We start from the raw sequence: 21733 nt of genomic DNA on the forward strand, positions 1-21733 counted from the left end.
CTTGTTTCCGACGTATTGTTGCATTGCAAACTATTCCTAATATATACTGATAATACCTTAAGAATTGGTTATTTAATAAATTGTCTTTTCCACGTGTTGGAAGTAACCAAATTCCTAATTTCTAAGAAGGAATTAATTTGTTCATCCTCGAAAATGGTAGTATTGCACGGAAAGATGGATAAAATCCGGTTCCGATGCCCCATAGGTCGGTCAGAGCCACAGAAAGTCCAACGCAACATTAACGTTGCTTTATTCGTCACTGCAACCGACCTCGCTTTGATCCTCATCTCATCTCCATCCATCCAACTCCATAATGTCTAACCTTCAAAATACCGACACCTGATGACTCTCGAAATGAGCCTTGTCCTCCTCCCCAACTAACAGTCCAACCTTAACCGTGTATCGCTGTATTTCTCTTTTTCTTTTCACATTCCTTTCCTTACTGAGCAAGATTTCTTGCTCCGAATTCGCCTATAAAAGTTATTCGAACACAAGTGTTTCGGAATACAAGATACGATCGCAGCCTATAGATACCACTAAAAGCAAGTTTACAATCTGAAACATGTCAAGGGAGATCTGGGTTGTTCCCTTTTTTGGGCAAGGCCATCTCTTGCCAACCATAGAGCTCTGCAAGCACATGGCCTCCAGGGACTTCAAAACCACCCTCCTCATTTCCTCCAACCTCTCTTCTTCTATCCCCTCCTCTATCCACCAGGTCCCTCTCCTCCATGTATTGGAAATCCCATCGCCTCCACCGCCTCCTCCCCAGCCTGAGTCCGACCCCATGCTCCAACACCACAGACACCACGGCGACCTGTCTCTAGGCCTTGAAAACCTCCTCTCGGCCCGAGCCAAAAGCCCAAACCCAGAGCTGCCAGTTTGTGCCATCCTCGACGTCATGATGAGCTGGAGCGCTGAAGTTTTTCAAAAATTTAATGTCCCAATGGTCGGTTTCTTCACATCTGGCGCCTGCTCTGCGGCCATAGAGTATGCGATGTGGAAGGCCCACCCGCTGGATATTCAACCTGGAGAGGTCCGGTTACTCCCCGGATTACCTGAAGACATGGCTCTCACCCAATCGGACCTCAAGCAACGGCCTCATGGGGCACCGGGACCACCACCGCCAACCGGCGGTGCCCCACCAGGCCGGGGTGCAGATTTCCATCCACCCCCGGGTCCCGGGCCGAATATGATGGGCCCACCCAAACCCGGTCAGCATCGACCTGGCGGTGACCCACCAGGCCGGGGTGCAGATTTCCATCCACCCCCGGGTCCCGGACCAAAGATGATGGGCCCTCCCAAACCCGGTCAGCACCCACCGTGGTTGGAGGAGGTGAAGGACACAATCGCGCTACTGATCAACACGTGCGACGATCTCGAGCGTCCATTTATCAGCTACCTCACACATCAAGTCGGGAAACCGGTCTGGGGCGTGGGCCCGCTTCTGCCACAACAGTACTGGCAGTCGTCCCGTTCACTTCTCCACGACCGGGAAATCCGAACCAATCGACGGTCGAACGTCACGGAGGACGAAGTGATGAAATGGCTGGAGTCGAAGCCACGCGCGTCCGTCCTCTACATTTCGTTCGGGAGTGAGGTGGGTCCAACCATGGAAGAGTACCGACATCTAGCCGACGCACTAGAAGCCTCAAGCCGGCCATTCATATGGGTAATCCAACCCGGTGCAGGCAGATCGGGACCACCTCCTCAATTACTCGGGAACCGACCCGGTTCAGAAGAAGAAGAGGGTTACTTCCCACGGGGCTTGGATGAACGAGTTGGCGACAGGGGTTTGATAATACGCGGATGGGCACCACAGCTGCTGATACTGAGTCACCCCTCAACCGGAGGATTCTTGTCTCACTGCGGTTGGAACTCTACGGTGGAAGCGATAGGGCGTGGGGTCCCATTTTTGGTGTGGCCCATCAGGGGTGACCAATACTATAATGCGAAGTTGGTGGTGGCCCATCTCAAAGTTGGGTACATGGTTTCTGATGATCTTTCGGAACCCATAAACAAGGAAGATATAGGAAAAGGAATAGAGAAGCTCATGGGGGATGAAGATGTGAAGGAGCGAGCTTTGTTGCTTAGCACTGAGTTTCAGCATGGGTTTCCAGCGAGTTCTGCGGCTGCTTTGGATGCTGTTAGAGATTTTATCAACCAGATAGTTGCTTAAGCTATTTAGCCTTCCCCTTTTTGGTTCTGAATAAATATAATATTAGTACATGTGAAAGTATAATTCACACAAACTTCTGTTGTGTTTGTAAGATGTGTTTGTAGTATGCATTCCCTATATTCAAAATGATAATTATTTTTATCACCTTTTTGCACAACTATATTTTAAGGTAATCCCTACTTTATACCGTTCACTTTATTACATTCTTGATTGGGTGATGACAAGAAGAAGTCAAGAAAAATAAATTTCTGCAAGCACGCATCAGAAGGGTGACTCCAACGGGCAGAGGCTCTGTAATTCTAGATTGGGTGATCACAAAAGTCAAAAATGAATGGGAATATTTCAATCAGTCAAAATTTTGCACTATCCTCCCAAAGTCAAACCCCCATTATTTCAGCGTAATTAATATAAAAAGTGAAAATGCATTGCTGAAATAGAAATTTGGGAAAGAAAATGACATGCTGGTGACCTGAAAGGATCAATTGATTTCTTTCCTTTTTCTATGCATTCTTGTATACAGAACTCCCTCGTTTCAGCTGTGTCCACATCAGAAAGTAACAACTAAATCCAGAAGGAAGAGGGAAAAGGTTTTTCAGTATAAACAACTGAACTCACTCCCATGAATTCGCGAATGGTTGTCATGATTGGGCGAGGAAAAGAAAAACGATTGGAAATTGGAACCTAAATGAGAAAAATATTGACAAACAAGTTTAACCCATCCCCTATTCTTATTTTAGGGGTTGATGGACCAAAAAAATAACCCCCACTTCTCTCACTATTTTATACAAAGGTTATAATAAATGGAAATCCAATGAGAAATAGAATACATGCTTATCTGGACAACTGATTTTGAATAACTCGGGAGATCAAACATCTCAGTCAGTCATGATGGATCTGGTTCCAGCTTTGGGACTATTGCAGATGAAAGCTCGATATGAGAAACGCGGACAGCACCAATCAGTCGCTCCGGCAATTCTTCAGGGGTATTTGCCTGTTAATTAAAACAATCATCACACACGAAAAAGTTAAAACAAAAATGTACATAAATCCCAATGTACAAAGTCCTGCAGAGTGAGAACTAGTACTAATAAAGTACTGATAATTGAAGGGTGCAAAGTGTACTTTCCCCTAAAAAATAATTTAAAATTTTGACTTTTATTTCCTGTTTTGAAAATAATTGCTACCTACAATTACAGGTATTGACATCATGTTGTTCCTCCAAAAGGAAGTATTTCACGATGAATACCATAATTTACTTGTATAAATTTATCACTTATTGTGCATTGTGCTATTGCACAATAAGTGATAAATTGAAATGGCCAGATCTCAATGGAGAGTAACTATCAATAAGTGATTATAACAGTTTACTCAATAAGTGATTATAACAGTAACTACCAATATACTTCATTTTGCACTCTCCATTGAGATCTGGCCATTTCAATTTGTACCTCATGGCCTATTTTTTCATCCATTTTAATGGAGGTTGCAAGCTGAAACATATTGATAGTTCAAGGTGCACATTGCAACTTTCCAACAATTTTACCAGCAGAATCTACTAGCTCCCGTCAAATATATATGAGTACAACTGCAGGCGTGAAAAAAGAGATCCGCAATTTGGAAAAATTACAAAAAAAGGAAGATTCGGGGAATGACATCAATTGGAATATGATAAAGGTATTGACATTATAGGGCAACAGGGTTCAAGGAAAATGTAAATCTTAATGCATAGAGTTATTTTCGTGGATGCCTTAAAATGGTAACATGCATTGTGCTTCCTTTAATTAAATAATATCTACCTCCAAGAATCATAAATCTTTTAAAACCAAACTTATAAAAAAATTTCTTGATTCAGTTTGAAATATGACAACACACAATCTCAAGGTTTGAAATCTTAATAGAAAACTCAAAACCCAGTTTGGAAGTGGTTTGACTTCATAAAAGAAGCTAGATGAATGCCCATTTAGCTTGAGTGGCTATGAGTTTGACTATGCCGGCTACAACAACAGTGCACTTATTATTATTTTTTTTAATAAGTTCTACTAATGCAAACATTAGGTATTGTCTAAGTACATAGGGTGTATGCATAAGCAACACCTAACAAGAGTACAATTAATTTAAGTAATTGCCTGCTAAAATGTTGCTATGTCTTCCCATGGTCTACTTGAAATTGAGAAGATGTAATAATTAAAACGGACCTGTACAAGGAAAGCCATGTCTACCACCAATGATGTGATTACACCAATTACAAGCCCCAAAACACCATTAGCAACAGTTGAAGAACCAATGTCCACATCAATCTACAGGATATGAACAATGTTAAGCAGCATAGATACAAATAGAAGTTCCCAAAAAAACCAAAAGAAAACATGCATTAAAAAGATTGCGGGATTTTTACCTCCAAGTACTTGGGACCACGGATATAGTTGCAATCAACTGCTTTCCCCAATAAACATGGGGTGCTCCCAACACTCTGGCGCACAATCCATGAGCCCTGCCCAATTCAATACTAGAATCAATAAAGGATGCATGAAATAATATATGGTTTGCTATATTCACTTTTTGGCTTGGGATATAATCAACCAGGAAGAAAAAGGTAAAGAAGCAGAAAAAAGGCAGGAGACACCTTTGTAAGGTGATCCCAGAAAAGTGAAGAAAAATCATCATCCTTGCAGTGCCCTCCAGAGTGCACATAATAAAGGGGACACAACACTAGGGCATCAAATTGTTCACAAAGAAGGCATAGGGTGACTTACAAGCACACAAGAAAATCAATGCCGAACAACTCCAATGATTTGTATGTTGGAATTATATAACTGAATTATTTACCCTACTTCAGAAATAATAATAGCCAACCAGATATAACCTAAGGAAAGGTGTGACTGGTGGCAAAAACGGCTATACAACCATTGCCAACGAATCATCCCCATATAGATAAAATGTGGGAGGAACAACATTAGTAGGTTGAGTTGCCTTTTGCCAAAAGACAATAATTGTGCTTGTGTTGAAATGGCCCTCAAAATTGAAGTTGATTCTGGGGCCAGAATCTGGATAATCTGCATATTGGCAAAAGGAGAGGGTGGCGCTTAAATGTATGCATGTGTATGTTTAGGTCATGTGACTATTATTCCAAAGTACGCATGTGCATTCATTGGTCAACTATAACATTAATAACCAAACGACATTTATCCATATATAAAACGAAAATCATAGGAATCATGAAAAGGCAGAACTGAATCCCCCAACTTCTTCTGTCCAATCAGAAAGCAGTCTCAAAAGAAGTGTTTGAGAGACCAACTCTATCAAACATCCTAGCAAAATGCAAGTGAAGACAAAAAAAAGGTTTCACCCAGGTTCCATTTCTATCTACATGGTATACATATACACAGGCATGCCTTCATACATCCATGAGGACAACAGAGGGGATGATCAATATACTTGTACAAGTAATTGAGCCACAATGTGAACTGAATGAAACAAATACCTTGGGAACTGATGGGATGAGCTTCAGCCTACTATTGCGGAATTCATCATCACCATCAACAAATCTTTGCAAGAGGGATCCAGGTACTAAATCCTTCATAACAAAATAAAATACCATACTGTAGTGTGTTGACGCAGGTACCTGTAAGATTAAAGCATTATTTCCACTCCACATTCCAAATACATTTAAGTTTAGAAGTCAAAACCAGCCCAATGAAATAAACTTACTTGTAAATTTATGATCATGGAGAAAAGCCCCTTTTCTGAAGCAACCTATGTGGATAATTTAAGAAAACAAACATTCGTCAATAGTTAACACCATAATAAGGAATTAAGAACAAAAAAATTGTAAGTTAAAATTCAAATCAAATTTAAACAAGTATTTCTCACCAATTATAAACTGATCCCATTCATCTTGGTAATAAACTAACTTATTTAACAAATTTCATGACATACAACATTTCTAAAAGGAGCAACATCAAGCCAGAAGTAGATTAAAATAAAATAAATAATGTATTGACACTTATCTAATTATACGTTTCTGGAAATTACATCATAATTGAGTCTCTGTGCACACTAACCGTGACATATGTAAAATGATGCTGAGAAATGACATTACCTTTAAACAAGTTAGTGTCTGTTCACAGCACAAAGTACACAAGCAAAAATATTTAACATCTAATACTTACTTGGGCTGCACATCCTTGACGCCTAGCAACATGGTCCATTCTTTTGGTGTCCTTGAACCAATCAACGGCAACCAGATCCATAATATGCTTCCCTGCAGGAATCTTCAAATACAAATTGCCAACAAGAAATTAGAGCAAGCCTCACGTCTCAGATATTGAATTACACAAAATGGAAGGTCAGAAGATTAGGAAACCTTTGTTTTGTCATAACAAAAATGCATGCTCCGGACTCTAAAGTTGTTTCCATCTGAAATTTTCCAGCAGTCACGTGCCTTATCACGGTCATCACGGCGAAGATTACCCGAAAAACAGGATAAATCAATTTGGTCCACTGGTTCTTCTTCCAAGGCTTCACTTTGAAAAAAATTGTGATTAGATATTCCTCTTGCATCCTTATACATAGATCTGCCACCAATAACAAAACAAGGAATCAGTATCATTTACCTGTTCTCTTGAAATCACCCTCAAGCCCAGATGGATCTACCTGAAAACGTGAAAAAACTATTGTTCAGACTTCAGAGAAAGTACGAAGAAAATACAAGGTATTGTCGTGAACCAAACCTCTTGTTCAGCCTCAGCAATTTGAAATTCCTCATCCTCGTCAGAGTATTCTTCCATCATCACTGAATTTCTGTTTGCAGCATTTATTTGATCAGAAGGTGCGCTAGGATGAACAGAACCCAGCTTCTCACCCTTCTCTGAGGAGACAGAAGCTGAGGTCATATTAACCATTGCAGGGATTCTTGCAGGAACGTTCCTCTCATCTGTTTGGGCAAACCATTCACGAAGTCCTGTGATGAACAAGATTTTAGAAAAATGGATCAACAATGGAGAAAAGTGACAGAAGTCTACGGAAGAATGCACTCAAATTGAAAGAAAGTCCTAGTTAAAAGGCCATAAGTTAACCCCCCTGCATCTGTCCAGTTTATCTTTCATCGTTTAAGTATTAAAACATCAATAAAGAAGCTAATAAAGCCACACAAAAGATAATTACAGTCAATAAAAAATTCTGCCCAAATCAAACATAATGAAATTAAAAAACATTAAATAAAAATTTAACAAAATATTACCATGAGAGGTTGCTATATCTCGAGTATTTTTTTTTCAAGCAGCTAAATAAGAGAGGGAAAGAGCATTAAAAAAGATTAAAATCGAAAAAAAGCCACATAAAATGGAAATCAATGACTACCAACTCAAAGTATTAATGGAATCACAAAAAGGCCACGGTTTGCTGATGGCAGCATGAAGAACTTGGATTCGACAAAAGAATAAAAACCATAGCAGACAAAGAAAACCGGATCCCACTGATCGCCCTCCAACAAAACAATTTCAAATGAAGCATATCTCTCAACACTACCCTATTTTAGCTAGCGGACTGAAAGACCAGAGTTTCTGACATTAGTGGCAGACCTTATAAACCAGGATTCCCGACCCCCCCCCCCTTTTCTACTGCTACCTTATGGATACTTTACCCGTTTGTGCCATCTCCATGCACGTGGCAGTGAAACTGCAACTCGAGAAGAAAGCATCTGCAAGAAATGCACCCCGAATGTCCAAAAAGAAAGCCTTAGACCAGCCAACTCCCAACTCATCCTCTTCCTCCAAGTGCTCCACATCAAACAGGAAGGAATTTCTTCTCAAGTTATATTACTGCTTCCATCCCAGCATGCAATCAGTTGTATGACCAGAGAGCAAAGAATGATTGAAACACAACCACCCCACAATTCCCCTTCATAGGAAATTTAACTGTGTACAATCAATAGATCCTCATTGTCCTTGTGCATACACCAAGTACACATTTTTTTCATGTTTCACCAACTTCTTTGTAAAACTACCACCAAGGCAGTGGTTCGATGATTAACCTAGCAAATATTAGTAGCAGCACAGCCTTCCATACCCCGCGGTGAACATCTTCTCCCAAACCACACAAAACTCTTTAGTAAAAACTAATCTCAGAATAGTTTGAGGTTTTAGTCATATTATCCATATAGATCAGAAGCTTAGAAGTTTAGTTTGAGGTTTTGTGATGCAATCCTTCAAATTGAGATACCGAAAACACCCTCAATGTGATGCTTAAGAAAAGTATTTGTGATAATCTATTGTCCTTCTCACATCTCCATTTTCTGACTATTGATATAGCCTCTACAACCCAAAACCCTAAATCCTCATGATATAAACACACCCACTTATTAAGAGTTTTGCTACGTACAAACAAAGTCGCGTACTAATCTGCATACCAATACTGATTCCTTCATATTCAAAATTTAAATTAGCATTGTTTTCAATAAAATCTATTTTTTGACCAATCACATTAGATTAATGCACATATTAGTGCGTAGTTGTGCTTGCAACTAGATTTTTCCACTTATTATAACCTCCAAAATTGCAGACCCACATTGGCTACAATTAGGAGTCACTGTTCAGAGCCATGAACCAGATCTAACTTCCTTCATTTTCTTATCTGTTGTTTGCTCCAAAACATAAATATCTTTTTACTCCACAGTAAAATCCAAATCTCCCTATTTTCCAGCCTTCCCAACCCCAAAACCCTAACCTAAACAACCCAAATATCCTTCAAATACCTGCTTCCAGGGAAAATTCCAGCAAATCAACAATTCCAGCAACAGTCGCTTGTCACCTACCACTTTGTCTAGCAAGTTAAATTGCAAGTTTGCTATGCAATTCCAGCCACCGTAGAACCAAAAATACCCAATCTTTTCAAACAGATCTGGGCCCACAAACCATAGATTATCTTTCCCATTCTTTAATTTTCAAAAGACAGTCTTCCCTCTAATTTTGCTTCCAACAGCTCCAGAACCACTGTAGTGCTGCTATGCTATCTAGATCAGGTATTAGAGGCCAGCGCCCCATGTCACTGTTTGTCATTACAGGGAAAAACACAGCAGGCCTCTAACATACAAATAAAAATAAACAAAACTATTAATCCATTCAAAACATTAGGAATGGGATTTTTTTTTTTTTGAATTATTTATTATATATTGAATTGTTGATTATATATTAATCAGATAAATTCTAGACGACATTCAAAATCAACGTGGGGCTTACTTCCTAGCCCCAGTGAGAGTAGTGACTAGCGTCATAGGTCATTGGGTGGCTAGAAGAAGTAAGTCAGTTTGAGGGACGCTTAATTACGTTCCATTCTATTAAGGAGTGGGTGCTTCTAACTCTCAACTTGCTTGCTTTCCTCTCTTGAAAGGCAAAGATCCTATCTAAATTTTTTGATGAACGACCAAGGGATGATGGTAATGTTTTGATTGTGGGGGTTATAGGCTTGAGCAGAGGAAGTTGACACTTCTCTCCCTGCCCTTACGCATAGCCGTTTTTTGGAAGGGTAAAGTAAGCAGTCACTAGTTATATATCAAATGCTAACAATATACATGAGCACAAGTACAGACCTAGAGAAAAACTCATCTTATCACAATAGACCACACAAGTTCCCTATACGGACTCAAGATCACAAAAATACTGGATCTACCCAGGCCTCAATGAATCCTCCTAGATACCCCAGGATCTTGGCAACCATCTTCACACTTTGCCATCCAAAGGCCTTTTTAATCAGCCGTAAAGAACTACCTTAGTTGCTGCCTAAAAATCCCAGCAAGCTGTTCTCAGCTTCTTTCACACACAAAACTTGAATCTTTTCAAACCCTAGTCAATCTCATGTTGAAAGACTGGCTACGATCACCTAAATACCAATACCACAATTGCAAAGTTATAGGGTATGAATGTTAGACTAGCCGATATTTATATCAGTTAATGAAAGAGACCCATTTATCAGAACCTTTTTCAAATTTATTAAGTAATGGACAAACAAAAAAATAGAGTTGAAGTCATGACCCAACATGTTGACATCAAGCTGCATTTTATCATCTATGACGCCCCAAAGTTTACAAGTAAAAAAAAATAGCAAAAAGAACTCACCAGCAACACTATTTATCATCTGAAGTAGACAATGCTGCTGAAATGATGATATATATCCCACACCCCATCCTTTAAGATCAATCTGCATAAGATGCTGCACCTGTGCCCTAGGCCTCCCATTTCGAGGTTTTAGAGGGGAAATGTTGAATCCTCCACCTTAAAAGCCCAAATAAATAAACAAAATATTTACATCTTGAATTCATGGAAATCAGGCATCATCACAAGAAAAATAGAACTTACTCTCAATATGCGCTCGTACATATCCAGGTCGTGGGCCACAGTTCTCGTGCTCCCTTGAACGAAATAAGACAACTGCACAACAACAAAAACGATGTGGTAGTTTTTAATAAGAGAAACAACAAATGAATAGTCCAAACAAGAAGTGAAGCAGAACATATACCATAACTTCCATCATCATTTCGGCGCCAATATCGCACATAACAAAGATCGCGAGGCCACACAAAGCTGCAACAGCAAAGATTATTAAGTGTTAAAAACAAATAAAATTATGTACAGGATTGTAGAATGGAAAGGGAGCTTCCTTCCAGACAACCCCACTAAAATTAAAACCCAGAAGAAACTTTTATGCAATATGACAATTATAAGGGGAAAAAATATTATTTGGTTAAAATTATGAAGATGTAATATATAGAGAGCCCTCTAGAGGAATGAGCAAGAGGAAGAAGCGTATTTAAAGTATTTCTTCAGTATAAACACCAAAACTTGGCCATCAACTTTCTAAGCCTAAAGAAAAACAAAATCATATTCCCAAAGAATAGTTTCACAATCACATGGTTCCATCTGATGTCAACAAGGCACCCTCCCATCAACTTCTGACCACTAGCAGGAGCTAAAAATTCTGGACTATTAAAAAACCTCAAGAGAGAGTTACAAAAACATTTCCACTTAATTTGAAGATTTCTTACAAAATTTTCAAGCATTGCTTGAGGTTAAAAAAAGTGTTTTCTTTCTATGGTAAGTCAAAAATAAGCTAGTCTATGTTATAACGGATTCCATTCTTACTGAATCCCCAAAATTCAACAAGCAATCCTTCTCCAGTTCTGCATGCAGTGACGGCAGATGGCCAAAAAAGGCCCTCACCAGCCAAAAAAAAAAACCACATCGACAAGCGGCTCTCATGAGCACAGCAGATATAAAGTGAGAAAATGGAAATCAAAAGCTTATGGAGAGGGACATTAATGTAAGGGCAGATTGATGGTGGCCAGGCATGGCCAGTAACAACTGATATGGAGGTAGAGAAAGAGGTGCAGTCAGAATCAGAGGGAGAGAGTGACAGAGAAGAAGAGTTGTTCTGTTCCATAAATATTAAGCTGTCTTCTACGGGAGTCACTTCATCGGAAAGGAAAATGGCTTCTGTTTTGTAAAACAGGTATCCATTTTCTATTGGTTTGCAGTGGCAATTATATAAATTTAAAATTTTCAACATATGAATTTGGAGGAAGCATTACATTGGGAACCAGTCCAGCTGAAGTCTGTGATAAAGTATTGCTGTATGTCCATCCACCTCCTCAACTAAGCTACCATCCTGGAAACTGCAGTCCCACCTGCACATCGCATGAAAAAATAAGGTAACACATGGTTTAGCAGTACATAAACTTTAATTTAATTACAGAGGGGGCTAATTTGAAATGTCCTGGAGCTGCTAAGATCACTAAAATGATTCTCCTAAACAGAAGACATGGTGGTTTGATTGTTTTCAAGGCACATAAAATCATGAGATGGTACAGACATGGAGAAAAATGTCGGGATGTTTAATTAAACATCATATATGAAAGACATTTAAAAAATCTTAAACTCGTAGAAAAGCTAGACACCTGCACATTCCAACTAAACAGATAATAAATACCATGAGTATGAAATGAAGCAATAAAAAATCCAGTATACAACAAAATGCAAATCCACATCAAATAAGATTCAAATTTGAAATAATATGCAACTATTTTATATTACCTCCGAGTTGCAGGTGTACTAAGTAATCTATATGTCATGCCCATGAGCAATTAGCCTGCTAATCCTACAAGTTAAGCTGCCCTCCATGTTCACAGTGATATATGACCCAAATTATTTTTTGATAAGTAAACGGAAATATGACCCAAAATAAAACACATGAGGTGTAAATACAGCCAATAAGTTCTAAAAACGAATGCATAAAGACAGAATAGTAGTCGGCCTGCAGCTGCCTACAAAATTGAAAAGCAAAGGTCAAGGGAGAACTGAAAAATATGCAACAAACTTTTTCCAGAACCAGAATTCGTAAATAAGTCAAGCAGAAATGATGTGCCTGAAATGGATGAGTATTTTAGTAGCTAGAAAAGACAGATCTAATTAAGTTTCTTCCCATTCACGTTTCCACTTCCTAAAAGTTGCTTTTTCTTTTTCCCTTCTTCTTTTCTGATAGCCAAGAGACTTAAGGAATACTAGAGGGGATGCAACCGTCTGCATAGGAAGTAAAAGAGCATCAAAGGGCTTGCACAAACCCCCTAAAGAGCTTTCAAGCCTCTAAAACAAGCCCCTTAAAAACTGCATCCAGCAGCTATTTTCCATTATCTAGAAGCTCAGGTTCAAGGCAGAGAAGTAGATGTCACTGGCAGGGAGGCTTTAAATCATGAACTAATTTCTAAAGTAAAGATGCTAACTCTACAATTGTTTAATATGCCCAAGACCGGTCCATAATAACAGAGGGTGTGATACATCTTCATAAGTGGACTACCAATCACTAAGAATTAGACAACTATTGAGGCTGTGTATTGGGACAAGGAAAAGGCATCATAATTGACTAAGACATCAAAGGATATATTAAAAATTGATGCTTCAATTGAAAATACGGAAGCAAAAACCTCATTTGCCAGTCATGATGTGCTTCCCCACCTTACTCATGATGAATTCATTCCCAATGATAGACAGCAAAAAAAAAAAAAAAAAACGATGAGGACTAACATGACATATTTCAAATGTACTTGCAAACATAGAACGTGGCTTGGGCTTAAATATTGCGGGAAGTCTTTCTTGTACATGGAAGGTGGAATATTTATGATTACCATGATAAGAAACAAGTAAAATAGAAGCATGTAGATCAACAATGCAGATTTCAGTTTTTGAAACGATTGACACTTTTACATCTAGCATGAGGAAAGTAATGGCGATGATAAAGTAGTAAAAGCAAGCCAAAAGTGTTCACTGGTGGCAGTAAATATCCCAAGAGGCAAAATAAATAACACCACCCCCCCCCCCCCCCCAAAAAAAAGGACAATGAAAAGAAAACGGGATGAAGCGTAAGTTTTCTACCACTGCAGTTCCACCCTTGCTTATTTATTTGCTTTTCCCTGTGCCCCTAATTGACCTCTCTCAAACTACCACGACAAAATAATTCATGATCACAACATGAGACAACCACGTCCTTTTTATTCAATCAAATTTGAATTGTAGAGCAAGGTCACATGACATTACATGTCTTAATCACCAGCTACTGGTGTGGGAACCACTAAAATCCTATGTAATTTTTCTAGTTCCATGTCCTTCATTAGCCCAAGTGAAAATCAGGTTTGCATATCTGATCTTCCTGAATACTCTCACAACTACATAAAGTGTAATTTGAATACATACAGCAAGGAACACCAGTACAATGAGCTGTTAGAGTTTTTCTGTAAAAGTTTACTTATAAAAGTAAAAAGAGTTAATCTGTAAAAGTTTTCTTTGAAGAAGGAAAACACCTACTCAAACCGTGTCCCACCCATGCTCATAATGAGTTCAAATATTTCTTCACAGGTACCCTCCACAACACCAACAGCTTTCATTGCTCTACTACAGCTCCTTGGCTGCAGAAGGAAGACCACAAATAATGGTTTTGAACTAAACAACAAAACGCATAGTAAAACCACATCATTTGCATAGAGAACAAGATAGGAAACAAGACCATACAAGGTAATCAACTTCCAGAAGTTCTTCAAAAATGCGAAGACCTGTCAACATTCATAAAGATAAGTCGTAAAGAATCCACTGTCCCAATATATCTTACCAGTGATCATATCCCCAAATCCAATTAATTGATAATTGTTCTAAAAATGTCATTATGAGGTAATTTGATAAGAATAAATATATTTGCAAGCCTCTTTATTGACACATTAACTATATGCTCATGTGAAAACCTGCCACATCAGTTTACACAAAAAAAGCGTTGGTGCTTTGACTCCTTTTATGAATATGATGGGTCCTTTGGTAAGTATCCCAATTTTTTTGGACGGTTTTGCCGAATCCTGAAAAATGCCAGTCCACAAGAAAACCCCAAAAAGGGAGCAAAACCCCACAATAAGTGGTGTTTTACACACCAGGCTTGAAAATAGCATAACTCATCTGCTAAAAAATACAAGTAAAAAGAAAATACTTGCCATTTTGGGATTGGAGAAGACGCCAATGCTTTCTGGAAAATGCTTGATTGCTGGTATTCTGATTCGATAATTCTGAGTCGAATTCCCTTGTCCAGTCAAACACCGACTCTGGAGGACCTGCCACTAATACGAAGATGAGATTCAGGTAGAAAATGCATCAAATTAACATGAACATAAAAGATGAGGAACTCAAAGAAGACCATTTCCAATTGTGGTTCTCCGCATCAAATCCGGATTAGCATCTTCTTCGTCCTCCTGTGCACTGAACCTGCCCAAAAATCAGAAATTATTATTGAACAGACGGAAGCACTACTAGGCACCTTAACAAAAAGAATGGTGTTCCAGAAATAATACTACCAAAGCATAATATTAAGAATGGAACTATATCTCGGTAATGTAGTCAAAACTAGATGGGAGAAGCTGCATAAGCAACATAAAGACAACAGCAACAAGACAACCAATTCTTTCCCAATACACATGAAGAAAATTAGCTGCATCTCCAATAACACAGAAACGAGACAAAAATTTTATCCAACACCAGAATAATGTTGACCATATACATGATTGTAAAACAGAAGAAAGGGGAAAAGGTATTTATTAATTAACATCCAAATATATATTTGCCAAGTCCATGAAATTCTCTAAAATAGATACATTCAAATTCTAGCAACATAAGGCACACATGTACACATTGCACAAAAAAAATATATGAGCATTTTCACTAGAAGCCAACTTATAATTTTTTTTTTTTCAAAGAATAAAAAAGAGCATCTTGCTAAAAGCTGTTTAAACATGATCACAAAAGGCAGAGAAAAACAACTAAAGATTAATCCTAACTCTGAAATATAATTAAAGACTAATCATAAACTTGCAAAATACTGGAAACTAAAAGAAATTATTGCACCTTAGTTCTGTTTAACAGGATATTTACAACTACCTTCACAGTTATAACCAAAACAAGAAGTGAAAAAATAACAAAGAAGTACTTACTGACTTTCATGGTCGGATGAGGAAGCAGTCCTTCCATTATCCATCCCAGATTTATATTCAAAAGAAACATATTTGTTCCCGTTTGCCACTTGTGATCCCTGATGCTGCATCCATAAATATGCATTGAGTACTATATGAATCAATGCCTACAATGCAGATATATATATATATATAAAAAGATGGAAAACATCTGAGTTGTATTGATTCACCAGAAACATTCTTATTTTCCACCAAAAGATATTTTTTCCTTTTTTGATCAGTCACCAAAAGATGTTAAAAGGCCAAAACATTAAAGGAATATCAAGAACGGGATTAGCTTCCTACCATTACCCATAGATCAATATATAAAATTAGAAAAGGCAGTGGTAGGTGCAAGGGGGAATTTGGACAGCAGACCTGATCAATAACAACCTCAATCTTCTCCTTCCAAACCAATGCCTCTTGGATGTTGAATGCTGCCATCTGGAACAATAACACAGCCATATGAATACCTAATCTCAACAAAAGATGGATGTGCATATTTCCTGATAGAAGCTTCAAAATGCAAACATACGGAATAATAAAGCACAATAACCAAGTGCACATAGCTAGTTTTAGAGTAAATTTGGCAAACAACTTCTATCTCATCAAATTGCCAATGCAAAGAAGCAAAGGTAGTGCTCTACTAATTGAAAAGATCAAAAAAGATTGAAAGTGGACATTCTACTCAAATTGAAATTCATACGCTACATGTCATATTTACTTTTCAACTGCATCAATTCCATTGTTGTAACACCCCAAGGAAATCCCAAGCCACATTTGGGTCATACTCTAAAAGTACAATCGGAGCCTCATTGGAACCATTATAAAGAGCAAGAACTTCTCCATTCCACCTGATGTGAGATGCCATATACTACCTACATTTACTACTTAGTATGGTGCAGCTTCTTATAGGTGCCACGACTCAAGTCTCACACATTTGGTTGGGATAGACTCTCATACCATTTGTAATGCCCCAAGGGAGGCCCAAGCCACATATAGGCTATACTCCAAAATGACTAGTCAATGGTACTATTAGAGCCTATTGGGTTTCAATCAACAAAAGCAAGAAACTGAAAGAGTAAGAAGTAAGAATTTCTCCCTCCCAAACAATGTGGGATCCCATACACCTAGGGGTGAGCACGGTCCGCTCCAGGGGGATCAGTCCATCATTTTTCCCGGACCGGAACAAACATCCCTAGGGACCGGACTGGACCCGTAGCTATCTGTCCGATCCATCCTTTTTTTTAAAAAATAAATAAATAAAATAAAATAAAAATCAATTAATAAAAAAATTTATTTAAAATACTAAATTAAAATTAAGTGACTTATTAAATGAAAATTACATAATAAATTGTACAATTATTAATATTTACTAGTACTATATATTATAGTTATACATTAAAGAATATAATAATACATTGATCTAAATATATATAGTTATGGACTTAGTACCAATACTATAATTAATAACTATACTAGCAGTATTACTAATATACTATATGTTAGTGATAAATTGGTAATACTATATTAAATAATATTTTATGTAGTTATAGTGATTTAATACTAACATATTAAGTTAACTATACTAATACTATTATAAATTTATACATATACTATAATTTATACTATAACTCTTATAATATGTTAATATATTAGTACATACTAGTACTATATATTATAGTTGTACATTAAAGAATATAATACTTATGTCATATTGTGATATATTAATAATTAATTATATACGATTATTTATATAAATAATTTAAAAAAATTATTTTCATTTGGTCCGGTCAAGGTGAAAAACCCTTGGACCGGGATCAGACTAAATGAATTCAGTCATATAAAAATTGGGCCAAACCGGTCAGTTTCTCCGGTCCAAACCGGCCAAATCTCAGCCCTACATACACCACCCACATTTACTACTCAATATGGGGTATCACGAATATCGTGAAAATGGTAGTTATCAAAAGAATCAGAATACATCACAGATGTTTAAGAAAAATAAAACCTATTCAATATAGTCACTGATATGCTTAGGAAATCATTAGTGATTCAGTGAAAGAAGGTATAAACTCAATAAGAAACAACTAATGCAATATCAAGTCATGTGCCACCTATTTGACAGTTGAATATCATGTATTTGTGGAAATGATACGCTTAGAAAATCATTAGTGATTCAGTGAAAGAAGGTATAAACTCAATAAGAAACAACTAATGCAATATCAAGTCATGTGCCACCTATTTGACAATTGAATATCATGTATTTGTGGAAATGGACGTGCTTTTTCAATACTTTTGGTACATATCATATATAACACAAACCTTTTTATAACATGGCTCTCGTGTATATCTATTATTAATTTCAATCTTTCATTTTCTTTTCTTTTCTATTGTTACTTTTAGGATAGAAGAGTACCTTTGCATTTCACATGGTACCCAGATATATCACCAAAACCACCAAAATACAACTTAAATTAACATAGCTCACTGGATCATGGATGCATATCAAAACAGATCATTCTAAAAATATGAAAAATAAATAAAAATAAAAACATACACACACACACACACACACACACACACACACACACACACATTTCCATTGTAAAAGCTTCCCAGTAGAGCACTTAAATAAACTTAGGCAATACTACTTCACAAATAATTTAGGTCAATGATTAATGGAATGTTATGCCATATGGACTAAGTAGATGCAAAATATCACATAGGTGAAGTTAGTGAGGAAGGGCATGATTAATTAAATTTGAATGGAAAATACCACCTTTAATAGGGCTCTAAAAAAACTAATACTCGTGTAGATGAACCCAGCCAGTTAGGACGCCAAATTGTTGAGCAGAGTTCATTTTTAAACTTGCAACAGACCCTATGAGTGATTTCAACTGACATTGTTTGCCAATTGAACCACATACTTGCATTATGCCCCCTTGTGGTGTTTTTGTTTAAGGAATTACATTACTTATCCAAGAAAAATAAATCATCTGCAAGTTAAAATTCCACCAAGCAGAAGTGGTATGAGACATTAAGTCCTTCAAAACTCAAATGAAAGGTTAAATAATTTTAATACTCCCATAACGCCCAAAAAAGATTATTAACACAGAACTTTGATCAAGTTGGATGCGTGAGTAGACATGATTTTCCATTGAAGCATGAGTTTCTTAGAGGAAATAATAAGTTTCTTAGAGGAAACCAAGGAAAATTTTTTCTTCAGTGCTTAATCAAGTAAACCCTAGAGATCTCAAAAGAACCACGAAGCCAAAGGTAGTCTTTCATTAATAATCTAAAAATCAAGCTTCTACTACAAATCAGGCATAGGCTCAATTTATAGGTAGGCCCTAATATTAATTAAACACGACAAGACTTCAAAGCTTCACTAGCACAAAAAATACGCTCAAATACCACAAAAACAGTGAACAGAACTCTATAGAACCTAATAACCTATGACCAGCTTTAATTTATAAAGATCTGGTCCCGCATCAGAACTACAACAATAAGGTTATCCAACCCAAATATAAATCAAATTTGAAAATCTTAATCAATGATAACAGTAAAAGAACATAAATGTGTACAGAAAAATCAATCTATGATGATTTATTCGTTTACTATTTGGGGAAATGCACGTACCGTTATTCGATGGTGCTTCTCTTTCTTGTTGTATACACACAAAACATAGACCATCTGCTCCAAAAAAACATACAAACTTAGTGAAAGATTACAGGTCAGCATACTAATATACCCCAGAGCTAGGTGTGTCTGGGCAAGGGGGAGAGACATGTTTGTTTGAAGAGGGGGGGGGGGGGGGGGGGGGGGGGGGGGGGGGGGAAGACTTGATATTCCATCAACATCAAATGTGCGTCCAAACTAGCATTAACTACCAAGAATACAAATTCAAAGGTGCTTCAGGAAATTCAAATTTGTGAAATTGTCTGCTTAATTTTTCTCTCTCTTCACATCCTATGGTCTCTCCAACCCCCCCAACACTCAGGTGTGGCCTAGGAAGATGTTTTCTCAAAGTTCCAATTAAACAGAAAGAATACGGATTTACAGGTTGAACTCACAGATAACCATCACAATAATTATACAAATAGGTTAAGATTATTAGAAGAAAAACCGTTGGCTACTGCTCCACAGGATTCATACCCTAACACTACGACACTAATTCCCCAACAGTCTCGCCATAGCTCCCAAATGTTAAATAATTTAACACCACTGCCTCCAGAAAATCAGCTCAATGACTTAACCTACTTGAAGTTGTTATATCACCAGAAAATAGACAAAAATCCGATCTAATAGTATGCACAAAATCCACCTACTCGACAATCATTCAAATTCAGATCACACCAAAAGTCCAAAATGTAGTTCCATTCAGTTCTACCGTTTTAATTTATCATTTCTTGAAGCATAACAAGAAAAACTTTTTTTTTTGATAAATAAAAGCATAACAAGAAAAACTCTTCAAAAGAAAGAGAGAAAAAAGAACTTACATGTCCATGGTGGGTCTTCAGGCCACGATCCTCCACTCTACAGTTTCCATCAATTACCATGGTTTTAATCGGAACCTAAAAATCGCCAAAAAAAAAAAAAAATTCAGGAATTTACTTTTTTTTTTTACCAAGTAAATCAGGAATCTACTTTACATAGTCAAATTGCACTATATTACTTATTCAAATATACGTCTTCAAAAAAATCAGGAATCTACTTTTCCGTATTTGCTCATAAGAATTATTGTTATCTTTTTACGCCAATGCCCCTACTTTCGCTAAAAGAAAAAATTCTCAGGCCACAAAGAAAACACAGGCATTCAAAAATCCAGCACACTCTGAAAGAATCAAATCCTTTTAAAGGAAAGGAAAATGAAGATTACCTGATTGACCTGAGGCTTTCTCTTGTAGTAAGCGAGCAAACGAGACCCGAGCACGAAATAACGCATGTGGATGAACGAGCGGCCGATCTTTCTCCGCCCGTAGCGGACCATCCACCCTTCATAAACCACCTTCGACGACATCGGTTTTCGCACCGAACTAAGAAGAGAGATTCAGCAATCGAACTCGGAAATGGAAAATCTCGGGGACTCGGAAGCTCAGAGTGGCAATTATTTCTTTCCTCGAGACCAGTGAGAGACCAAAGGGAGATGATCGGTCATGGTTTCAGTATTCCGGAATCTTCTCCGACAAGCAGTTTTCTTCAGGAGAGGAGGAACAGTAAATCGATGAATTCCAGTTTCATATTTCATCGAGAACACAGTCTTAATTCTCTTACTTCATCGAGTCAACAGTCGGAATTCTCAGCCTAGGATTTGAAGTTCGTCGTGAGAAAGAACATGAGAATTCAAATCCTGACCGACTTCTCAGGGAAGCTAAAGAGAGAGAGAGAGTAAGCTAAGGACAGCATTCAAGAGCTTTCAGCTTATTACTTAACGTCACAGCGCGATCGGTGACACTAAGAAACGACGACGTTTAAAGGGGATGAACAAGACGACCGCGTATTTGAGGAGAGAGGATTGTAAGCGAGAGCCGAGTGGCTCGAAAGGGGGAGATCCACGTTGTAATTGCTACTATAAATACTAGGAGAGAGCGTTACCAACTTACCATCGTTAAGTTAAATTAAAATAAATTAAATTTTAAATGAATAATAATAAATTAAAATAATAAAATAAATTTTATAAAATTCATTTCAAATAAATTTAGATAAGTTTATATATATTTATAAAAATTTAAAATAAATTATAAATCTCATATATAAAAAAATTAAATTAAAAAAAATTATAATTTCTCATATAAAACTATTTTAAATTTAGATAAATTTAATAATTTAATAATTCGATATTTAGAAATTAAACTTAATTTTAAATTAGATTAAATAAGTTTTAAAAGAAATTTTATGGTATATATTTTTATTTAATTAACATATAATGAAAAATTTTATATATTATTTTATTATTTTATTTTTATGGATGGGTTATATTTATTTTCATTGAAGAATCTGATTTATCATTATATTTTTTATTTAAAAAT

General features: G+C 37.1%; 2 protein-coding genes across 3 annotated transcripts; one reads left to right on the forward strand and one right to left on the reverse strand.

Moving 5' to 3' along the window:
• The first annotated feature begins 203 nt into the window (after positions 1-203).
• LOC122282983 (UDP-glycosyltransferase 89A2-like) lies at positions 204-2320 on the forward strand. Its single transcript, XM_043095085.1, has one exon. It carries the CDS (start codon positions 563-565, stop codon positions 2174-2176), a length of 1614 nt encoding a protein of 537 aa, XP_042951019.1. The 5' UTR covers positions 204-562; the 3' UTR covers positions 2177-2320.
• Positions 2321-2873: 553 nt separating this feature from the next.
• LOC122282982 (protein ENHANCED DISEASE RESISTANCE 2) lies at positions 2874-21183 on the reverse strand. Of its 2 annotated transcripts, none has more exons than XM_043095083.1 (22): positions 20584-21183; positions 20204-20278; positions 19344-19397; positions 16080-16145; positions 15684-15787; positions 14894-14961; positions 14694-14816; positions 14227-14267; positions 14023-14123; positions 11757-11852; positions 10688-10752; positions 10528-10599; positions 10288-10443; positions 6907-7136; positions 6790-6829; positions 6540-6694; positions 6346-6447; positions 5885-5929; positions 5658-5798; positions 4572-4667; positions 4372-4473; positions 2874-3167 (listed from the first exon to the last, which is right to left on the reverse strand). In XM_043095083.1, exons 1-22 carry the CDS (start codon positions 20722-20724, stop codon positions 3060-3062), a joined length of 2181 nt encoding a protein of 726 aa, XP_042951017.1. In that variant the 5' UTR covers positions 20725-21183; the 3' UTR covers positions 2874-3059. The 2 variants fall into 2 exon arrangements, with proteins under 2 accessions (XP_042951017.1, XP_042951018.1); XM_043095084.1 differs by having other exon boundaries at positions 14694-14810; positions 20584-21175.
• Positions 21184-21733: the final 550 nt, after the last annotated feature.

Source organism: Carya illinoinensis, chromosome 11 (genome assembly GCF_018687715.1).
Source record: "Carya illinoinensis cultivar Pawnee chromosome 11, C.illinoinensisPawnee_v1, whole genome shotgun sequence".
Taxonomy (NCBI): domain Eukaryota; kingdom Viridiplantae; phylum Streptophyta; class Magnoliopsida; order Fagales; family Juglandaceae; genus Carya; species Carya illinoinensis.

Bases quoted from the DNA above. Each gene is read 5' to 3' on its own strand.
- LOC122282983 (XM_043095085.1), top strand. From the start codon at position 563: ATGTCAAGGGAGATCTGGGTTGTTCCCTTTTTTGGGCAAGGCCATCTC.
- LOC122282982 (XM_043095083.1), bottom strand. From the start codon at position 20,724: ATGTCGTCGAAGGTGGTTTATGAAGGGTGGATGGTCCGCTACGGGCGG. The intron at 11,853-14,022 runs GTAGGTGTTTTC...TGCGATGTGCAG, and splicing joins ATGGGTGGGACACGGTTTGA to GTGGGACTGCAGTTTCCAGG. The intron at 6,830-6,906 runs GTTTGGTTCACG...TCACGTTTTCAG, and splicing joins TTGCTGAGGCTGAACAAGAG to GTAGATCCATCTGGGCTTGA.